Source organism: Colius striatus, chromosome 1 (assembly GCF_028858725.1).
Source record: "Colius striatus isolate bColStr4 chromosome 1, bColStr4.1.hap1, whole genome shotgun sequence".
NCBI classification, from domain to species: domain Eukaryota; kingdom Metazoa; phylum Chordata; class Aves; order Coliiformes; family Coliidae; genus Colius; species Colius striatus.
The window spans coordinates 11,344,030-11,365,818 of record NC_084759.1 but is presented as its reverse complement, the minus strand read 5'-3'; the positions used below and the strand labels follow the sequence as shown (position 1 = coordinate 11,365,818).

Sequence of the window (21,789 nt, the reverse complement as noted above, 5' to 3'; positions counted from 1 at the left end):
CTATCCAAGAGATTTTGATGAGGTGCTCAGGGACATGGTTTAGTGGTGGGTTTGGCAGTGTGAGGTTAGTGGTTGGACCTGATGATCTTAAAGGTCTTTTTCAGCCAGGGCAGTTCTATGGTTCCATGTAAGGCTATTGTATGTAAAGCCATAGTGTCATTTTTAGTGCTGCTCTTCGAACTGTACATTTAAACAATGAACATGTATGCATGGGAGTACCACCTAGTACTGAATTCACCTAATGCTTCCTCTTATAAGGCCCTGGTTTAGATTGCTTATAGTATTTCTAAGTGGACTAAAATTTTCCATGCTCTGTATCAACCTCAGGCTAGATAATTCTGGGGAAAGATAACAAATATATGGCAAGACGACAAGAGCATTTAGATGAATAAGGTACACACATATACAGATAATATGTGCCTGCACTAAAGATACAGGCAGATAACACAAGTGTTTAATTCAATCAGTTTAGGAAGTTTTCTCTGCCTCAGCTGGAAATGAGCACTCCTTAACAGAAGCACAGAGCCTGCAAGCATGCACGTACCTTGTCCTGAAGTACTAAGCAAAATAGGTCCACTCACACTAGCTCTTGTTCTAGCTCGAGGAGTGGCAGTTTCTTAAACGTTTCTAATTTCATTTCCTTCAATTGTGTGGTGATAAAAACTGAAGGGCTTGGCTTGTTGCAATGTGCATATTGCACATTACAGCCATTGCAAATGATCCTGCTCAAGTAGAACAAGTCATTATGTGTCTGATCTTGACAAAAACCTGATAGGTGTTTTCATCATTCATGTTTATTGCCATACTTATTTCAATGTAAGTTGGAGCACATGAAGCATTTAAAACCAGGGCTCCCTACAGACCTTGGAGTGGTTTTTCCCCTGGTACATTGATGAAGGCTTTTTGCTGGTGTCTCTTGGAACCAGGTAAGTAGAAGATGTAAGCTGAGGTCTCTCCAAGTCGGGAGTGCCACTGTGGCCCAGTGGCTGAATGGAGACCTGGGAGGAAATTTTAGCCTCATTGAAGTCAGCTGGAGCTTTGCCATCGACTTCAATGGAGCCAACATTCCTGTCCTGATGCAGACATTTCACAATACCCTCCTCTGTTGAACTTTCAACACGTGCATGTTATTTTCATTGCAAACAAACAAAACCTTTCTAAAATGAAGACCTTCATACATACATTATGCCAGAAGATCACATTAAAAGTTCATCATGGTGCACATGGTAAAATACTAATAATCCATCCTTGAAGTCTCTGGGAAAATTTCTGACGTGAACAAATCCCGTTTAGGTCGTTTTGCCTGAACATACAGCAATCAGACATACAGCTGAGGGTTTATTATTTTTGCAGAATGCACATGCATTCCAAATTTGCTGTGCTCAGAAAGGGAGACAAGACGTTCATCTGTGCGCTGGGCTTTGGGAAAAGGCATCTCTGTGTGTCCGGCCACGAGCCCTGGTACAGCCCAGACAGGAAATCTGCCAGACTGCCTCGGCGGGAGGCTGCCTCCAACACGTGCAGCGAGGAACAAGAAATGTCTTAGTGATTAATCACTGACAACCTTTGTTCTCCTTAAAGGCCTGATTGTCGGATGAGGCTGGTAATGAGGCTCTGTTCCTGGGTCTGTCGCTATGTCACAGTGCAAGTGCTGAATCTGAGCCTCGGACCCTTCAAGATGCAGCTCCCACTTTGCCCAACTTTAAGGAGCTGGGGCAGGAACGTTGCTGTAAGGGTGCCTGCTAGTGGCTAGAGAGCCGTGCAGCTTTCCAGCAAGGGACAATCGCAAGGCTACAAACACATCAGTAACAGCTCAAAATCAGTCCCCAAGGATATCAGGAGCGAGCAGCTTCCTTGTCGGTGCTGAAAAGGCGAAGTGCTAGAAAGGGTTTCTATTGACAACTGTACAAATAACTATCTGTCAAAGTCTCCTGCTTGTGTTTTCTCACCAACAGTGGCTCTTTTGAGGTATTTGATCACTCATTTTTCTCTAGGAGGCTGTGCACAGTGTCCATTCTTACTATTTTCATGTATAAGCATTTGCCACACTGAGTAGCAGGAGAATTACCTATTTCTGAAAAGAGTTCTAGGGTCCACTTAAATTTCAGCATGTCCAAAAAACCTGGCCTTTTAAAAAGACTGGCCTTCCTGACTCTTCCAGGGAGAGCTGCAGTGGTTGGGTCTGCTGAAAGACTTAATCCCTCTGCATGTTGAATATCCAAACCTGTCACTCCAATGGGTGACTCACACCTGTGAGGCTCCAGGAATCAGGTATGTGCTCCCTACTGTCGTGATGGTTTGTAGTATCTGTATTTGTAGTATCTGAAGGGATTTGTCCACATTTCTTCGAGCTCGGTCGCTTGGATTGCTGGGGGAGTGACACAGCATTTGCTTCTTTTCCCTGGTTGGATGAAGTCACAAGTATTTCTGGCAGACAGCCTGGGCTTGTGAAATTGCAAGTGGTAGTGTCCGTGATTCCTTGTGTATGTGCCTGGGAAACATAGTTGGCCCTGAAATTTTTGGCCTATGAGCTCAGATGTTCACAGGAGAAAAACACAGAAGATGGTCCCCTGTGGCTGAGCCAGCTTCTTATGAACACTCCACAAAGCTACTGAAGGGTAATACTTTGCAGTCTTCAGCCAGCTGCATCTCTGGGTACGAGACACAGCAAAACCAGATCTTGGATCTTGCAATATTCCGTTTTTTTTGGATGCTTTATACATATGAAAGCAATCTTTCTGAAATGCATAAAACTGCTCTCTGTCAGGGTATTAGGAGAACTTCAACCTCTAACAGTATCTTCTGCATGATTAAGTTGAGAGGCTTTTAGGTCATCCATACAACACCCTTAGAAAGTGACCCATTACTGTTTGGCAGATGAAGGGGTGTTCACACTCACTCTTCCAGGCACCCTACTCACAGGTGTGACTAAAAGCATCTAAAATGAGGAGCATAATCTGGACTCCTAACTCAGTTCTCTAAATTAGATATCTAGAGCCTAATTATACAGCCCCAACTCTCTATATAGTGAAGGGAGAGCTCCAGCAGGCAGTTTTTAGAGAGAATCTGATCAAAGTGTTTATATAGAGACCTAAACCTAGAGGAGACTTGCTTTTATGCTGTCTGTTACAGGTATGAAAAAGATTGAATGACTTTACAGTGCTCAGGAAGGCACTGTTCCCCCCTGCCTTGGCTGAACCAGCAATAAGGCGAGGGAAAATAGGGCTGGCTGTGTTTCTGCCCAGTCTGTGTTATTTCCAGCCCTGATATGTAGATCCTCAGCTGTTGCAGATCAGAATAAACTCAGGAACTACTGGAGGCTCTCAGAGTGTACACTGGCACAGAAAGCAGCCCTCTGTGCTCCAATCAAGAGTGGGAGTTTTTCCTAAAAATAAGAAAACTTTTGAGCTTTTTCACCATAACTAAGAGAGTTCTTGCTGGACAGGCACTCTGCCACAGGCCTGCTGCAGTTTTGTTTCCATGTCTGAGGCAAGGACACAAGCAGGCAGTGCCTGAAGTTCAGATGCCTATGGAAACCCCAGCATTTAGCAGAGGGTGATGTTTCTGCTTGCATTAAAAATGTAACAGAGAAGAGGTGGCTCAGAAGGGGACTTGTGGGTGCTAAGACCTGCTGTTCAACAGAGCACCCTGTGCTTGGCTTCCTGAAGTTGCAGGACAAGGGGTAATGGGATGGAGCTGGAACACAAAAAGTTCCACTTAAATGTAAGAAAAAACTATTTCACTGTGAGGGTGCTGGAGCAGTGGTGCAGGCTGCCCAGAGGGGTTGTGGAGGCTCCTTCCTTGGAGGTCTTCAAGACCCACCTGGACATGTCCCTATGTGACCTGATCTAGGTGAACCTGCTTCTGCAGGGGGGTTGGACTAGATGATCTCTAAAGGTCTCTTCCAACCCCTACCATTCTATGATTCTATGAGTGAGGATAGCTCTTCTCTGTACACTGGTATTACCCTGTGCTTGGTCCTGGGGGACTGCTGGAGAAGCTGTTTCTGGCTGTGGAAAGGAGCATGCGAGCTGGGGAGGTGGAGGTTCACACCTGAGGTCATGGAAGACTGGGCTTTGCCACCAGCTTTACCACTAAAACGGTGTTGCAGGACTCTAATGAGCCATTCCTTGGAGTCCTTCTTCCCCTCCTCCTCCAAGTGCACAGTCTCCAAGGTGGTTTGCAGCCAAAGCATAATGGCTTTGAGAAGGGTCAGAACAGCCACTGGTCCCTGAACAAATCCCCAGAGGTGCCTTGATCTCCATCAATTGGAGATCTACCAATTGATGCCAATTAACACAACTGACTCAAACTGCTTGTGAGTGGGAACATCATGCATGGGTTTGGTCACCAGATGGACAGAACTTTGTGCAGCTCTTCTCCTGGAAGCAGCCTGGAAAGGCAGGCATCCATCACTGAGCAGGCTCCTGGGAATGGATCTGAAACATTTGCCTTTTTTCTTTTAGTTCTTTATTTCTTTAAGGCAGAACTAATGCAAAAGGAAAGCCAAAGTCAGCGTTGCAATTCCTGACCTGCCTGCTGACCTGACACTGCACACAGAGTGAGCTGCCCTGTAGAGGAATGGAGAGGTGCAAAAATCCACCTCTTCCTTTTGAGGGAATATCTGCAAGAAGTAGAAGCCCATCCTGTGACATGGATGCCAGTGCTCCTGGCTGGGAAGCAAACAGCCCCTGTGGGCATTGTCCTTTAGTGAAAAAAAAAATGACCATTGTTTCCCTTCTGGCCACCACAATTATTCACCAGATCAAGGTATTTTGAGGAATAAGAGGTGAAAGGTTTGGACATCCTTTTCCAGCCAAGTGTCCCTAAACTACTTTTGAACCTGGAATGTGGAAATGTGAGCCTGCAAAAGGCTTTCAGAGAGACAAGCTTTGGAGAGAAGGGGAGAGGAGAGGAGAGGAGAGGAGAGGAGAGGAGAGGAGAGGAGAGGAGAGGAGAGGAGAGGAGAGGAGAGGAGAGGAGAGGAGAGGAGAGGAAAGGAAAGGAAAGGAAAGGAAAGGAAAGGAAAGGAAAGGAAAGGAAAGGAAAGGAAAGGAAAGGAAAGGAAAGGAAAGGAAAGGAAAGGGTCTAATTCATAAAGTCTATATGTGTGTTACAAGCCAAAATCTCCTTTTGTTTGTATGAACACAAATCAGCTGCAGCAGGGGTAGTGAAAGGCAAACTCAGTCGTAAATGTTTCAGTTTACTAGTAATTTAAATATTTGAGCATAATGTTCTTTGTGATGCTTACGAACAAAACCCCAGTTTTGCTTCCAGCTCTTGGGAGCTTTTCACTGCCTCTGCTTCTGCTTCTGATAGGTTTTATATGTGACTGAGCTCAGGGAGCAGGGTACTCCAGGGCATTGCTGAGCTGTGGTGTGGGCATTGGCAGAGCAGATGGGATGTGAGAGTTCTGCCTGCAGCCACTGCCCTGGCCCTGCTGGCACCGGGCACTGCTCTGCCAGGGCTGCAGCTCCTCTGCCAGGCTGTGGGGTGTGAAATGCTCAGGAGCTGGGGGCAAACCCAGATGGACACTAGTACCTGTTGTAGGTGTGATGTTTCCAGACCATCTTGGACACCTGGCTGGCTGCAGGAATGTGCTCCAGGTCCTGTCAGTTCATTTGAGGCAATGTGGAAAGCTTCCCTGTGCAGGGCAACAACGTGGTGTCACCATGTGGACAAGCACACGGGGCTCCCCAGCTGGAGGGGTGCTGGGCTGCCCCTCAGCCCACTGGCAGAGGGAGCCTGGGAGAGGGGACATTCAGGTCCCACTCCAGGCTCTCTGATCAGGGCTTCCTAGTGCTGAAGTGTATAAACCACAGGCACAAGAACCCAGGAGTGAAGCTCAGAGTTTCATGATCACTCTCTACAACTATCAGAAAGGAGGTTGTGGTGAGGTGGGGGTTGGTCTCCTCTCCCAAGTAACAAGTCAAGACAAGTGGAAATGGCCTTAAATTGTACCAGGGGAGGGTTAGATTGGAGATTAGGAAGTACTTTTCCCTGAGAAGGTTGTTAGATACTGTCACCGGCTGCCCAGGGAGTTGGTGGAGTCCCCAGCCCTGGAGATGTTGAAAAGACACATAGGTGAGGTGTTGAGGGACATGGTTTAGTGTTGGGCTTGACAGTGTGAGGTAAGTTGTTGGATTTGATGGTCTTAGAGGTCTTTTGCAACTGAAAGGATTCTAAAAGGCAGCTTTAGGTGTGTGGGGTTGCAGTAAAGCCACTGATGTAGAGCCAGGCTTAGAGCTGGGTGAAAGAAGTAATGACAGCAGAATAGCTCCAACCCAAAGCAGCCCTCCCCTGGTGGGGCTGGTGGAGAGCAGGCTGTGTCCAAGCACGGGGCAAAGCCCCACGTCCCTGCATCTCCTTCTGATTCGGGGTGTGTGAGCACAGGGTGAGAATAAGGCTCTGGGTCACAAAGGGGCAAACTGCTGCACAGCCAGTCCTCTGATTTATTAGGAAACTGCTCTTCCTTCTCCCATCACATGGCTGCGGATGGAGGATCAGCAGGAAGGAAAAGCAACACGTTGTATATTCACAGGCTCACACGGACATTTCATGAACAGCAGAGAAGGGACCAAATGCACAAAAAAACCCCCAAACTGGCTCCAAATTGTTGATTTATACTGTTTTCTCAGGGCCTGTTTGCCAAGCAGCTGGTGTTTTGTGCCAATGGCTACTACAGAAAGCTTTCTTTGATAGGTATCGTGAATGGACACTACCCAGTTTATCTTAAAACAAAATCCCTCCCCACAGCTTATACAGGCTGGCAGGGCATGAGGGAGAGAAGAAGTTGGGCTTTGTTGGGTCTTTTTGTTACCCAGGACCGTGGAAGCACATTTAGGGGGGCCTGCATTATCTGTGCAAAAACATCACAGATGAATTCCATTAATGGATGTAACATGTGGCTGGGTTCAAGCTAGAGCTGTCATTTGAATGTAGAAGTCAGAGCCGATTTATTGGAACATATTTTTCTTTTCAAAATATTTTAAGGAAGACACAAAAGTTTGCGCAACAACTTGGCAAGCAGGTCTGTCGAGAGGAGGCATTTTCTATCTTGCAGCTAACATAAGGGCTGAAAAATGTGGCAGTGCCGAGCAATCCTGGATTCCTTCTGGAGCTGAGAGAAAGTGTGCGGGATATAATTGTGTAAGAGCCCAATAAATTCTGAAGGGTGGGTTTGTAACACTGCCTTGGGGGCTGCAGGTGGCTCCAGAAGAAAGGCACGCTTTTTATTTCAGTAACAGTCATCAAATACTTTATCTAGCTAGCTACATGCTCGTGTGGCCCCTTCTAAAAGCCACGGAATTCTTTTTAAAATAGAAATACCCATAACAATCATCGTGTTTCTTCCATGCCAGATGGTAGAAAGATAAGTTGGATTAGTTTGTAGAGTGTGTTACTGAGAGGGAAAGTGGAGGGAAGGGGGTGTATGTGCAAAAGGGGAGGCGCAGAAATGAGCTTTCCTGGAGTTCGCAAAGTGATGAGCATCAGTGCTCCGTGGTCTTCAGGGCATGGGTAGGCTGCACCTGGCCGGTCCTTATTTCACTGTTGGTCAGTCTATATCTCCCTGGATGCTGCAGGAGGTCACAGAGCCAAGTTTTGCCTGGGTAGTAGACCAGTATTGAGAGAACTGTGGAACAGGGAGCATCATGCTCCACCTCTAGATTCCCATGTTGCAGGGCAAAAATGCTGCTGCCCATCAGGTTTTACTCAGAATTATGTGGTTACATTCCTATGGTGAACTACAACAAAGTGGAGTCAGAGAACTGATGTTTCTCATGACTGTTGTGACCTCTCCAGTGTGCTCTGTTTTCTCTGCAGCTCAACAGCTAAGGAATACCTGACTATCAAGTGGCTCAACACAGGCTGAGTATTTGTGTGTGTGGACTGAGAAAGCTATTTCCTCCATTTGGTAAATGCCCAAGTGCCAAACATTGGTGGAGCAAGTAGACAGAAAACATATTGCTGCCAAGGGAAACTGTGGCTAAAAGAAAATGAGTAGCATATTGTCATCTCATGTTCATTCTCATCTTAAATCAGAATCATAGAATCACAGAATGGTAGGGTTGGAAGAGACCTTTAGAGATCATCTAGTCCAACCCCCCTGCAGAAGCAAGTTGACCTAAATCAGGTCGCATAGGAACATGTCCAGGTGGGTTCTGAAGACCTCCAAGAAAGGAGACTCCACACTTTCCCTGGGCAGCCTGTGCCAGGGCTCCCTCACCTGAACAGTAACATAGTTTTTTCTTATGTTTAAATGGAACTTTTTGTGTTCCAGCTTCATCTCATTACCCCTTGTCCTGTTGCTAAGTGCCATCAAAAAAAGGGATGTTCCAACTTCCCGACACCCACCCTTTGGATATTTGTAAATATTAATGAGCTCCCCCCTCAGTCTCCTCCAGACTAAACAGCCCCAGCTCCTGTAGCCTTTCCTCACATGAAAGATGTTCCAGTCCCCTGATCGGGGTTTGATCAGGGGACTGGAACATGATCTGTGATCATGTGCATGGTTTGAGTCCTCAAGTACCTTCCCCACTGCCTTCTGAGTTGATTTTTGGCCATCCCTTCCACCTGCAACACGGGAAGGGGAAGCAGATCCACATCCATCACAAAGACCAGGGAGATCCTAAAGCACTCTTCAAAGCCCTGTCTCCCTAAACTTATCTAATCATGCTGCTAATGGAACTCAATTAGTAATCTCTCAGAGATTTCTCTTGTCAGGAAGGTGATGGGACAAATGAAAATGGCCCCATTCACGCCATTGCGAAGTAACAACTTACCACATCTGTATTTTCTAAGAATAGATGCCATTTTTTGCAGAGTCTCTAACTGCTTGCTGCTGCTTGCCAGATGGTAGAAGCCAGAAGCTGACGAGTTTTGTCGCTTGTGGTCAAGCAAACTGCCATAGGGCCCAGCACAAGTCTCCTGAAAGATCCCCAAGATGTCTCCAATACTTTTGTTAGTGTTTCCCAAGCTCCTGGTGCAACATTGAGGTTTTCCACTGGAGCCACCTGGCACATTTTCAGTGTCTTCCATGGGCGACAAAGTTACTCAATCCCCTTCCTATTTTGTCAAAGCCTTTGTATCGGCCACTTGTCCTGAGAGCCTGTGGGCTGTATCCTGTACTTGACCTAATTGCATCAAAAGGATTATTTCCTTTTCTTGATTCTTGTTATTATTTTCATCCTTCACGAGCCATTTCTTCTGTTTCAGGATCAACACTCTGTGGTAGGCCAGGGAGCTGGCCCCACTCCAAGCTCCAGTTCTTGCTCAAATCCGAACACTGGAAGTGGTTACATGAACTCATCCCAGCAATCAATGTTGAATCAGCAACTGATGGAAAAGAAACAGGCTCTGCAACGGCAAATGATGGAGCAAAAACAACTCCTCCTACAGCAGCAGATGCTGGCAGAAGCCGTAAGTTTTCTAATTCCTTATTTTACATGGAAAAGATTAGCATAGAAACAATAGAAAAGAAAGCTAAGACAAGTGGAGGAAAGCCCCCATAGCTTCAAGGTCATTTTGGCAATGCCTAGACCTTCTAGAGTGTGCCTTGTATTTTTCAGCACTTTGCTAAGCTCTTTTGAAACTTTCTGTTTATACGAAACAAATCACATATCCAAGCCACCGTGGTTTCACTGTGAGAACAGTCTAAGCACATGCTTAATTTGAGGCATCTGAACACTGTCAGTGGTTTTCTCTGCAAGACCTACCTGAACATGTTCCTATGCAACCTGATCTAGGCTGACCTGCTTCTGCAGGGGGGTTGGACTAGATGATCTCTAAAGGTCCCTTCCAAGCCCTACCATTCCATGATTCTATGATAAGGTGAGGTGCATTGCCATGCTACTTTGACTTCCAGGCCGAGGCAGCATGGCATGAAGTGCCTGTGTGTAAACAAGGATCAGGTACGTTGGTTTTAATGAACAACACAAGTTTGTGTGCCTGGCTAGGATCATACAAGAGTCCTCCCTACTCACAGAATCATAGAATCACAAGATGGTAGAGGTTAGAAGGGACCTCTAGAGATCATCTAGTCCACACCCAGGAGGGTTTTGAAAACCTCCAGAGATGGAGACTCCGTGTACTCTCTTCTTTCTTTCACTTCCAGATATTTGTAGCCAGTTTTTCTCCCTCCCTTGGTATCTGAGAGACTACTTGTGAGTCTCTGGTCACTTTACAAGGTGTCAGGGGTTTTTATGGTCTTGTTGGCAGTGAGAAGTGCTAGAACCCACTAGGTTTAGTTCCAACAAACTGGCATTGCTGTTGGTATTGCATGAACTGAGTCAGGTGGAGGTGCTTCATGGCCCATCACCATGATACAACAAGAGGGAGTCCCACCTGCCCAGAGCAGCATCCCTAGATTCACCATTTCTTGCTAGTCCTGCTTGCCAAAGCACAGTGTCCTAGAAGAGAAGCCAAGCTTGGTATGTCCTTGAGACAGACAGAAAGCAGCATGGGTGTCCTGCAGCAACTAGGGCAGTGCTGGGGAAGGATGGAGGGGACACCACCACCACTCACTTGGCTTCTCTCAGACTTATTTACCTCCATCTGCATCTCTCAGCCTCCAGGGCAGACACATTCATACTGGCCTGACATTTTGAATCAAAAACTTTCTTTTCTCTATAGAGATGTAGACTCAGAAATACTGAGTCATTTAGTGACTGCCATTCAGTAATTCAACAACAACAACAGAAGTGGAAAAACATTCATGCTTTTGTGGGGATATTTTCAAAACAAAAAGTATTCATTTTTTTAATTAGAGAATATCTTTTTGTTTACAAATTACAAATTTCCACTCCAAAAATACAGTTAGAAAGCTTGAGTTGGACATTAAGGATTCCATTTGTCCTATAAGGGAAATATTGGTTGACTTTTTCATTTATGCAGATGGAAGCTGAAGTTTCAAGTCAGCTCTATGTGCTGCAGTTCTCTAGCAGAATTTTTTAGCTGAACAAAAAGTTAATTGTACAAATATCTCTTTTTAAAAGTAAGTAAAAAAGAAATTAGAATCACTCTACAAAATGTGGGGGTTTACCACCTTGCTTTTGCTTTTGTGTCATGTACATAGAGATATACACAAAGCCTGCCTACAGTTTTTCCATGCCTTGCAGAGATTTCCTGGGAGATAACTTATCTTTCCTCTTTACAAGGGTTCAGGTTGAGAGGTATGTTAAAACAAACTTTATAAATCCTAATCAGACTCCCTAGTCCCAGAGTGCATTAAGGAAATGACTAAACACCACCAGAAAGCCTCTTTTCCCAGTGTTTTAAAGTGTTCCTGGCGGAAGAAAAAACCATCTTTTTCACAAGAAAGTCCGTTTGCCTGCTCTCTTCAGGCAGAGGAACCTCAAATTATTCTGATGGGTTTCCATCACCAGGCAGGGCCTGTCTCTCTCACACTGACAAGCCAGTTTGCCATTCTGGCAGCCGAACACAAAACCTGGGCGTGCTGCAGCAAGAGGTGCTGCCTGCTCAGTGCTGCCCAGTAAGCACAACTCTGGAAGGCACGCTTGCACTAGCAGTGACTTACCAGTGACTAAGGTGATCAAACACACATTTTCTTGCTCTGGGGCCACCTATTCCAAGGAGGTATTGCTCATGGGTGGGCAGCAGCACTCTGGAGGCATCAAATCATACTGATGCTGATTAAAGAATTGGCATTGACTTGAGTGCCTACACTTCCTGGATCTCTGTGAACACAGTGCAGTTAGTCAGATTTCAGTTCAAGGACTTGGATTTCTATCCTCCCTTCACCAGAGATGTATCCCTGCAGGCCCAAAAAAAAAAATCTCCCCTACTAATCATCTTTTTAGGCACTCTTTTCCCTCTGTCCTTAACATAGACTCGGAATTATTTTGTTGGAAAAGACCTTTAGGATCTTCAAGTTCAACCACTAACCTCACACTGCCAATCCCAACACTAAACCATGTCCCTCAGCATCTCAGCCACACAGCTTTTAAATATCTCCAGGGATGGGATTCCACCATCTCCCTGGGCAGCCTGTTTAAATGTCTCAGTGAAAAAGTTCATCCTAATCTCTAATTTAAACCTCTTCTGGCACAATTTAAGGCCTTTTTCCCTCTTGTCTTGTTACTTGGGAGAAGGGACCAACCCCCACCTCACCTTCTGTCACCCTCACCTCTACCTTCTGTCAGGTAGATGTAGAGAATGATCATGTCTCCCCTCAGCCTCCTTCAGAATAAACACCCCCAGTTCCCTCAGCTGTTCCTCATCAGACTTGTGCTCCAGACCCTTCCCCAGTTGCATTGCCCCTCCCCTAGTGCTTGCACTCCCAGCGTTAAAGACAACATCGTGCATGTGGACAGGGAAGCACAGGGCAGTGGTGAGTGGCATGAAAATCAACCAGCCTAGCACTGCCCTTCTAAAACCCAGGCCATGTCTCCTCCTGGCATCGTGAGCAAGGTAGTGCAAACATCAGAATACACTTTGTACTGCAGTGCAGACATAGCCAATGTTCTCAGAGGCTGAGAAGCTCTCAGCAGCTTTAAGAAAAGTAGGGCCAGGCTCAAATACAATACAACCAACAGAAAGGTTTCCATACTGACTTCAGTGGGTGATGACACAGGTTCACAGATGCCTGTCCTGTGGACCAGACAGGGTGAAAGGAAGGAACATGTCAGCTTTGAACATTCTGAGAAAAGAAAGAGGTGGCCAAAACAGAGACCCAGAAGTCATGAAGAAAAGCAAATTAATATATTTCTGCTGTAATCCTGTAGGAGAAAATAACTCCACAAGATCAGCTCAACAGACACTTGACACGGCCACCACCAGATTATAAAGACCAAAGAAGGAACGTGGTCAACATGCAACAAGCAAACCAATATCCTGGTAAGTGCCTATAGGCTAAATGAAACTATTTCCTTCCTTCCAGCTGGAGGACCATCAAGGAGAGCCAAGCATGCACAGATCACCAGGGCCTGATTTTCTGGGTATCCACTTCCACCACCACAGAGACAGCAGGTGGTGACTGCTGCTCTCCTGTGCATTTACCTTACTGTCCCCCCACTGAGAAGTGTTGATGTACATTCTGGAGAACTAGCTGATTGTTCATCCAAGCTGATGCTGTCTCAGAGGCAGGGAAGGAGGGGCTGGTACCTCTCCCCTTCGCACTGGCTTTTGCAGATGTGCACCCAAATGCTTGATACAGAGGTGTCCCCTTGACTGTGTAACCTCACTCCACCAATGCTTCTTGTGTGTACATTGTACATCTTGCTTCAGAGACTGAGATGAGAACTTTCCCTCCCTTTCAATGGCAGCTCACGTACAGCAAGAGGACTTGATTAAGTACCAGGGAGACTGATTAAGTACCTCACATGATAGCATTGTGGGCAACCAGAACTACCCTCTGAACTTTTGGTCTATTTAATATGCCATGGTCATGGCCCCAGTGCTGCTCTACAAGCAGCAGTTCAACAGTTCAGTCAAACAGTAGGGTCAAAGGCCCTTCTTTCTGCCAGAATCACCCAGGGCAGAAAATGCCCAGCACTCCCAGAGTCTTTCTTTGGTTTAGGTCTTATGCCCTAACCTCCTTGGAGAGTCTGGTTTTGGGAGCACAGGACTGCCTGTTTATCTTTTCATGCTGTTCACCTTGCTGGTTAGCTGGAGGCTGCTCTGAGAGCAAAGGCAGAAAAAGGAAAAGATGCTGGGGAGAGAGAGGAGGTGAGGGAAAGTGAAGCAGATGGGATCAAAAGATGCTCTTTATACTGCAACATGTCTGTGCGTTTAAGTATAAAAAGGATCCTTTGCCTTCTAGTGTATCTTTTTATGCAATACACTAAGGAAAGAAAAGACGTTTTGTTTTGTTTGCTTTTCTGTAAGTTTTGGCTCTGCAGATTCAGTCAGGGATCTGAGTCTTTCCTTCTTATTTGTCCTTTGTAGCAAAACCTTTCAAGCTTCTTTTCTGATTTTGATGAGGTCCCAGGTGGAGCTTGCTCACATGCTACCCCTCTGCCCAACCTGCTGCCCATGGCACCAACAGCCCAGCTAGGCGTGGAAGGGCCTGGTTGGGCTGCTCAGGCAACGTTCAGCCATTCCTTTGTTTTGTTTACAAGTTCTAGCAGCATTAATCTTGCTGCAGTCTGGAAGCTGCTGCTTTCTAACAGGCCTGAGGGTTTATCATCTTCAGGAAATTTGCACAAACATGAGTGATGCCAGTGTAATGGCCCATGGTGAGGGTAATGCCACCGGGCAGAGAGCCCTGCTCGCTGGCTTGGTACCTCCTGCGCCTGTAAAACAAATTCTTTGGCAGCCCCAGTAGTTTGCTGGGGAATCCTGTGATTTGGTGTGTTGTTTAAAGACTCATTCCTGGAATCAAATGATTAACTGAGATTCTTGGCTTTTACTTAAAAACAATCCATTCCTAGCTGGAGAAAGAAAATGGGAATGACTGCAGCCACATCTGTGAAAGGCTCCAAAATAAGTATATCACCATTGTTATGTGGCTGCTCTTCCTCTTAATCTGATGGACTTTTTGCCAGTCTCGTGGTATTTGGAGCCCCATCTCCTGGGTTTGAAACATGTGGGATTGGCAGCACTTGTCCATTCAAATCTCAAGTCCTCGCTGCGTGAGCCCAGGGAGGAGAGCAGCTTTTCAGGCGAGCCCAGGAGAAAGGGCTGTGCTGGGAGCTCGCTGCAAAGCTACCAGATGGAGCCATTAGGAAACTCTTGCATAAGGGAGTAACAGCAGGGAATCTGTTCCCTTTTTCTGGGAATAGCTTCGCTCATGTCAGGCAAGAAGAGACAAAATGTTAAATAAAATAACATAGGGGTTTGGAGACACCTGGTTAAGCATTTTATTCCTCGATGCTTTTCCCCATAGTGCTGTGTCAGTGCAAGAAACCCCCAAGCCCAGAGCAGGTGAATTGGGCAGCAGAGGGGTTTCACGGGTCGCCGAGGCCTGGGGTGCCAGCTGCTGCACACAGCGCTGCTGGGGAAGGCATTTCTTCCCATCTGGAAGAAATCAGGATGGAAAATATTTGCGTTAAAAATAAAAGGATAAAAATAGCAATGCCAAGAAAGAGGAAGCTTCATCTTTTGCACAACAAGTACAACCCGTGTCCCGACCACTTGCACTGTGTAAGGAGTGTGGCATTGGCAAGAGCGGTGCCATGGCAGCCCTGAGGGCTTTCATCCCAGCCCCAAGTGAAACAGCTCCACAAACTTGTAGTTCAGCTGGTGAGAGAGAACCAGCTCTCCCCAGATGGCTGGGCCAGGTCTTTTAAAATGCCATTAATTTGAGACATTCCTCCTCTTTAGTAGCAGTGTAGGGCTGCAAGGAATCAGGGCTCCCGTCTCTATCACCCCTGCAAAAAGATATGACAGTATTTCCAACAGGCAGTGAGCAATGCACAGCTCGCTGGCAAAGCCAAAGATGGGGCTAGTTGTAAAGGCTGCCTGCTGGACACTGCTTTTGTCCTCTCATTTCCAGAGCTAAATTCAGTTAGGAGGCTCCTTGGGAGAGGATCTGATTGTCCCTGGGTGGTTAAAACCCGATGGACTCCTCATAGCATTTCCTGCTGCCCAACTGGGAGACTGAATTTAGGTGCTTAAGTTAGAACAACATAGGTGTCGGGGCAACTAGATTCACTATAGTCAAGTGCCTCCTGCGTAGAGATAGTTTGTGGACAAGCCTGCCTTCTAGGATAAGGCAAGCATCTTCATTTAGGTATCTATGTTTAAATGTGTTTGGAACAAGCAGCTCTGGTTGTGGAGTCACTCTCAGTGTTAATAATGATTTGGGAAGAGATTCTTTTTAAGTACTTAAAAAAAACCCAAATCTTTTGCATCCATTACGAAATGGAAATAGCATATGTATAAAAATAATGCAAAACAAGGCAGAAATGTATGGTAATTTTTTCTTCTGTTCCAGTCTGAGGGAACTGAACATCATTATGGAGAAATTTCAATGGGTACCGTATATTAAACAGCTGTTCCTAAACATAGACTTTTTAAGTATGTATGCTCATGATTTGTCTCCAAGAGTTTTAAAAGAGCTGGCTCTGAGGTTCTCCAAATTCTTTAATGGCACTTTTTATTTAGTCTTGAAACTCCACAGAAGGCTGCTGATGCCCTGACCAGAATTAAAAGAGTAGGTAGGTAATCACAGCCCTCGTGGCCTAATGCAGAGCTCAGCAAAAATACTGGGAAGCTGATCCATCTTGAGTGATAAAGAATTTAGGAAGGGAAAGTAATTAATGTCAGACAACATGAGCTGATGCAAAAGAATCTTTTTGATACAAAAAATATACAAAATTAGCATAGCGCATACAAAGTGATACAAACAGCACATACCTAGTGATACAAAATTAACACAGCAGGTAAGGAAATGGCTGATAGGTGTCCAGATATCACTGTAAACAAGCTGTGTGATTGCAGCAGGAAGGACAAACACAGTCTGAGGTGATGACTTGAGCAAGTTCACGTCAGTCCCCTTAAGAGCAGCATAACTTCTTCAATAAATTCTGCTGCTACCAAAAACATGCTGGCATTTGATTGACACCATACATTGATGTACTCGTGTTTGTTCTAACACATTTGTTTACTCCTTTCCAGGTGGCTCACCAGCTGTGAGCATGAGCTCCAACAACATGTCCTTGCCCAACCCAATTTCAACACATAGCATCATGTCTCAGAGCTCCAGCCTGATGTCCACCCCCGCTGGGACCCGAATGCCTTCCGTTCCTGCCGCTCGGAGTATGAGCTGCTATGGGAACCTTCCTTGCAACCAACCAAGTGCATACAATGTGACTGCAGGCATGAACCAAATGCAGCCACACAGAAACCAAAACCAAGTCCTGCCCAGTCAGAGTAACCCCATGATGTCTCGGCAGCAAACCATGGCACAGGGCAACACCGTGGGGGCTTTTGGGACGGGGTCAGTGGTCGGCTCGCAGCAAGTGAGGCCCAGCTTGAACCACGGAGCCACGGGAATCCCCGCGCAAAGGCCGCCCAACGTGATGATCACGGCCACGGCCACTGCCCAGAACTGGGCCCCGCAGGAAGCTGCAGTGAAGCAGCAGGATGCACTGAAGCCCGCGGGGGTCCGCTTCCCCTCCGGCACTCCATATCCTAACCAGTCTTTGCAACGCAACGTGGGCAACCAGCATTTTCCTCAGCGTGCGTTGGCACCTCCTAATCAGCTAACAGCGGGGGTCCAAATGAGGCCTCCTCCGAACCAAATGCACCAGACTCTAAATGGACAATCTGCTGGCTCGCTACGGGGTCTCAGCATAAGACCCAACCAGCTGAGAGGACAGACTGTGCCTACCTTGAATCAGCCAGGAACAAGTATGACACCTCCGTCATCTCTGCCATCAACCAGTTTCACGTCTACCAACCAAAACTCTCGGGCTTACCAAGGAAGTGACCATGGCAATGACCTAGGGTTTGACTTTCTGAACCAGCACAGTGACAGTATAGGGCCTGCGCTCAACAGCGACTCAGACTTCATAGATTCTTTACTGAAAACGGAACCTGGTAACGATGACTGGATGAAAGACATCAACCTCGATGAAATATTGGGGAATCACTCATAAGTGACAGTACCAAGGGGGAACCAGATGAAGAGGCAGTAAGGACATTAGCTTTCTCTTTAGATGCCAACAACCTGCTTATATGATTTACACTCCAGTAACTGGGCTGTCCTTTAAAATACCATGTAGGGCAACTGCCCTGTTTGAAGAGTTGCTCTAGGGACAAAACTGAAGTCTCCCCCACCGAAACAATAACATGAATGATATTCACACCTGCCACAAAGGAGTGAGAATGTGTGAAGGGTCTGTTCCCCACACCGATGCCCAGTGCATTGCAAACTCATCAGTTCTTCTCACAGAGGCTGCGTGTGTTTAAGCTTCTCACACGCAGATACCAGACAGTGGAATGGGTTGTGGACCATCATTTCTCTGAGTGCAAGTAAGAGCTCAAGCAGTCCAGAGCTCTTTGGTCGTCATGTTCGCAGCCCTTAATTTCCTTGGGACTGCTCAGCCCTGACTGCATCGGGCTTTGCATAAATCTCATTGCATTACAAAAACTGATTATTTGTACACGGCACAAGCTCATATGTGCTTTCCCAATGAGTTTGATTTAAACCCTCTCTGTTTTGTAGCACACAAAAGGTCTCATCCAAGGGAAGAAGGAAACAGATGATGCAGTGTGTTACTCAGTGTGCTCTAGCCTTCCCTTCTCCCTTTCATCAGTGCTTGCAGCGAGTGGCAGAGGCAAATACTGTCCTGCCAGCAGCACAACCATTTTGGGCATTGAGGGAAACATGAGATGAACTACACCAAAGCTCAGGATCCTCACTTTGCCACCTTGCCCTAATCCAGGGACTCCAGTGACTTCATGGATGACTTAAATGAGAAGGGTGCTCACAATTTGACCCTCACTGACTGCTTTCCCAGTCCAGCTTAGAGGAGGGCAACTTCATGAAGTGGCTCAGGCAAGCCACTATCTTCATCTTAACCCACAGTGAGTGTCAGATAGTTCAGCCCAGTCTGATCTACTGATCAGGTTTACCCCAGCAGGAATGCCATCACCTCTGTCTGGGAAGAGGCTACCATTTTGATTGCACAGCATTTTGGCTCCATTGTGCATTCCCCTTGCAATGATATGGGGAGTGTAGTTGAGAGAGGTCCGGTGGTGGCCGAGGTCCCCACAACCTCTGTTGGACAGAGTATAACAGGCTCTGCACCTGGAACTAGCATGCAAATCAGTTATAACCACCTGGGTTACTCACAGTAGGAGACTCCACTCAGCCACATCTGTGCTTGTAAATGAAACCATATTGGGGAATATCTCTGGGCGCTGGACTCAATCATCTGTTCTAGGTTTGGGGATGACCCAGGCCAACGTTGCCCTGAGCAATTTCTGTGCATCACTAGGGGGTTAACTTAGAGGAAGGACCATTCCAATAGGCAGTTTGCAGCCACTTTGCCTTGGAGGCTAACAGAGCAGAGCAGTAAGGACACAGGGAACAGTCTCAAGCCTGTTAAATTTCTTCCTGTAGACTTGGTCAGTAAGGGCATCAGAAGGAGATGCTGTGTCACAATAAGGCAGCTCTGCAGCAAGTCAGGTAGGAAGATTCATAGATGGAAACAGATCTTGCAAATGAAAATGAAAATGCAGTTCTTTAAAATGATGTAGCGTGACGTGTTTTGGAACCTCCTCTGAATTAGCTGAAACTCAATGTGCAGAAGGAGTACAATGTCAGCGTTCACATGCCTTGGTGCTAGGAGGCATTGCTCTGCTCCATGCAAGTGCTTTATTCATCCTTGATAGTGGCAGTGGGATGAGTAGACTACTTGACAATAGCCTCTGCACTTATCTGACCTACTTCTCAGGAGAGGTTTTAATAAGGCTTTTCCAGTCATTGCACTCTGTCATTTCACGTGGCACAATTTTTCGTGATGTTTCAAGAGGCATCATCACACAAACGAGCACCAGCAGTTCCAGGAAAGGTGTAACATGGGCATTTAGCTGGATAGGCCAGTTGAGGTGGGCTGGTCCATGTTGCTGTTCATTCACAGACATGATTTTCATAGGAGGGACAAGAGAGCCTGCTGAAGAGTCCCTTCTGCTGCCCCAGCAAGTGACTGTAGCCCACCTCTGCATTGTGTGACACGGTGGCTCAGCTGCCCAGAAAGCTCCCTTTTCTCCCCAGTTTTGTCTGAGGTGCATACAGTCCCTTTGATATGCCAATACAAATTTTGCTGAGTCTTTAAAGAGCTTTTCAGCCCAGGTCACTGGCACCACACCTACGTTTGGAGAGATACAGACAATGTCTAGCAAGTGAGTCCCCTATAAATTGTGTAAAACTAGATTGAAATGGTAGCTACTTGAGTTGAAAGTGGAGGGAGGGCTGACCCAGGCACACACCCTCTGTCCATGAGCAGGTTAGCAGCGACTGCTAAAGCTCTGGTAGGAGCTGACAACTGTGATGGCACTAAGGCCAAGGCTGAGTTGGTATCATCATGAGCAATGGGCACTGAGGTCTGGTTACTTCAACTATTCTCACATGCCATTGAAAAAGCTACCCCTGCTTTCTGTGTTAAGACCAGATTGTCAACTGACGTAAAGAAAAATTGTTCAGCTGAGGAGCTGATCCCAAGACTTCAGGATATCATCCAGTGAGCTTTGTCCCATTGGCCTCAGCCTGGAGTGGAGAAGACACTGGGCTGTGAGTACCATCCCTGGGATCAAAATTTCATTCTGTTTTAAGTCAGTTCAACAAAGGCAGAGGCCCTCTGAAGTCCTGTAAAGATATGTCTGATGCATTTGAAATGTGAGCTTGTGAAAGACTCTTGCAACCAAAACTTGAATCCAGAACACTCTTTCTTCAGAACACTCGTGTCTGACTTCAATGGAGCTAGTGTCTTTTTTTCTCTTGCTTTGCAATGGCTAAGTGCACTACCCTTAGAGTCTATTTTTCATCACTGACCAGGCACTCTTCGCAGTATTGGGTTGTAAATATAAAGAATTATTTGTTTTGTAAACTTTTGTAAAAAAAAAACCAAACAAAAAGTAATAATATTTTGGTAGGAATAATAAAAATCATATTATTTGGGTTATATTTATACATATGTGAAATAAATATGCTATCAAAAAGCTGTATTTTATACAAAAAAAAAAGACAACTGTTACCTTTTGTATTCTATATACAAAGTTTTGTATGATACGATTGTTTATTTTTATCTGCAGACTTCAACTTTGGATTTTGGGGGAGGGCAGAGTGGGATCGTGGTTAATTAGCTGGGTCTGACCCCAAGCTCACTGAAACCAATGGAGTCTTTCCATTGCCTTTGCAGGGCTTTGAATCAAGCCTTTAAATCACCTTCAGATATGTTTGACATCTGAAGCTCTCTGGAAACCTCAACATGAAAACATTCCAGGTTTCAAATTTTTTCCCTGAAAAAGGCTTTTATTATTATTATTATTATTACAATTGTTGTTATTATTATTGTAACTCTTGGGAGGCAGGTGGGACCTACGTAACTGTCATGTCCTTGTTGCATGTATGTCTGCTTTATATTTTCCCCATATTATAAACCAGTGTTTCTCTATACAGACCGAAAGGAAAAGTTGCTGTACAGAAATGTTTGTGTTTATGCATTTTTACATGTGGCTGTATATACCTCCTAGTACTATGCAGTGACACTTATTTGACTCCATTTATTTTTCACCTAAACATGAATAGTATGTTTTTCAGTAGCTATCAAAACTCTGCCAAGTAAATCAATCAAAATTATCCCAAGTGTCTCTTTTCTTACTATTAATTTTATCATTAATGTCTGTTTAGTCAACTGTTCATTCATCTGAGTAAATTAAAATGAGAGTGATATTTTAGGAGAGGGTGAGAAAAATATGCATCTGGCAGCTTCTGGGAGCTCAGTCTGCCTCTTTGCAAGAGAGCTGGGATATTTTCCTACTGATTGAGGACATGGTTTCATTACCAGCAAGGGTTAACAAATAACACATGCTATTTTAGCTTCTGGTGAATGGGTTGGTGTAGTCTTGCAGCACAGCAATTTGCTCTGGGATCTTGCTGAAGTTAAATGAGAGAACTGGGTACCCTGAGAAGGCTGGCCAGGTTCCCAAGCCCATGCTCTGCCCTGGCTTATACTCTGGAAGTATCTACCCCTCTTTCCCCACTATCAGAGACCCCTAATGAGATGCCAGAAATCAGGCAATGGATGTCTCCTCCTCTCTTCCCTGCCTGCCTCGCACTATGCTTCATTGTAGTCTAAAGAAACTCCAGTGTGCACCAGG

At 45.8% G+C, this 21,789-nt stretch overlaps 1 protein-coding gene across 1 annotated transcript in view; it reads left to right on the top strand.

The window, feature by feature from the left end:
- Positions 1–21,242, top strand: part of MAML2 (mastermind like transcriptional coactivator 2) — a 218,678-nt gene extending 197,436 nt beyond the window's left edge. The window contains exons 3-5 of the mRNA XM_061991618.1: positions 9,217–9,420; positions 12,744–12,855; positions 16,579–21,242. Coding sequence (XP_061847602.1) covers positions 9,217–9,420; positions 12,744–12,855; positions 16,579–17,561 — 1,299 coding nt within the window. The 3' untranslated portion in view covers positions 17,562–21,242. The remainder of the gene's footprint in view (positions 1–9,216; positions 9,421–12,743; positions 12,856–16,578) is intronic.
- Positions 21,243–21,789: the final 547 nt, after the last annotated feature.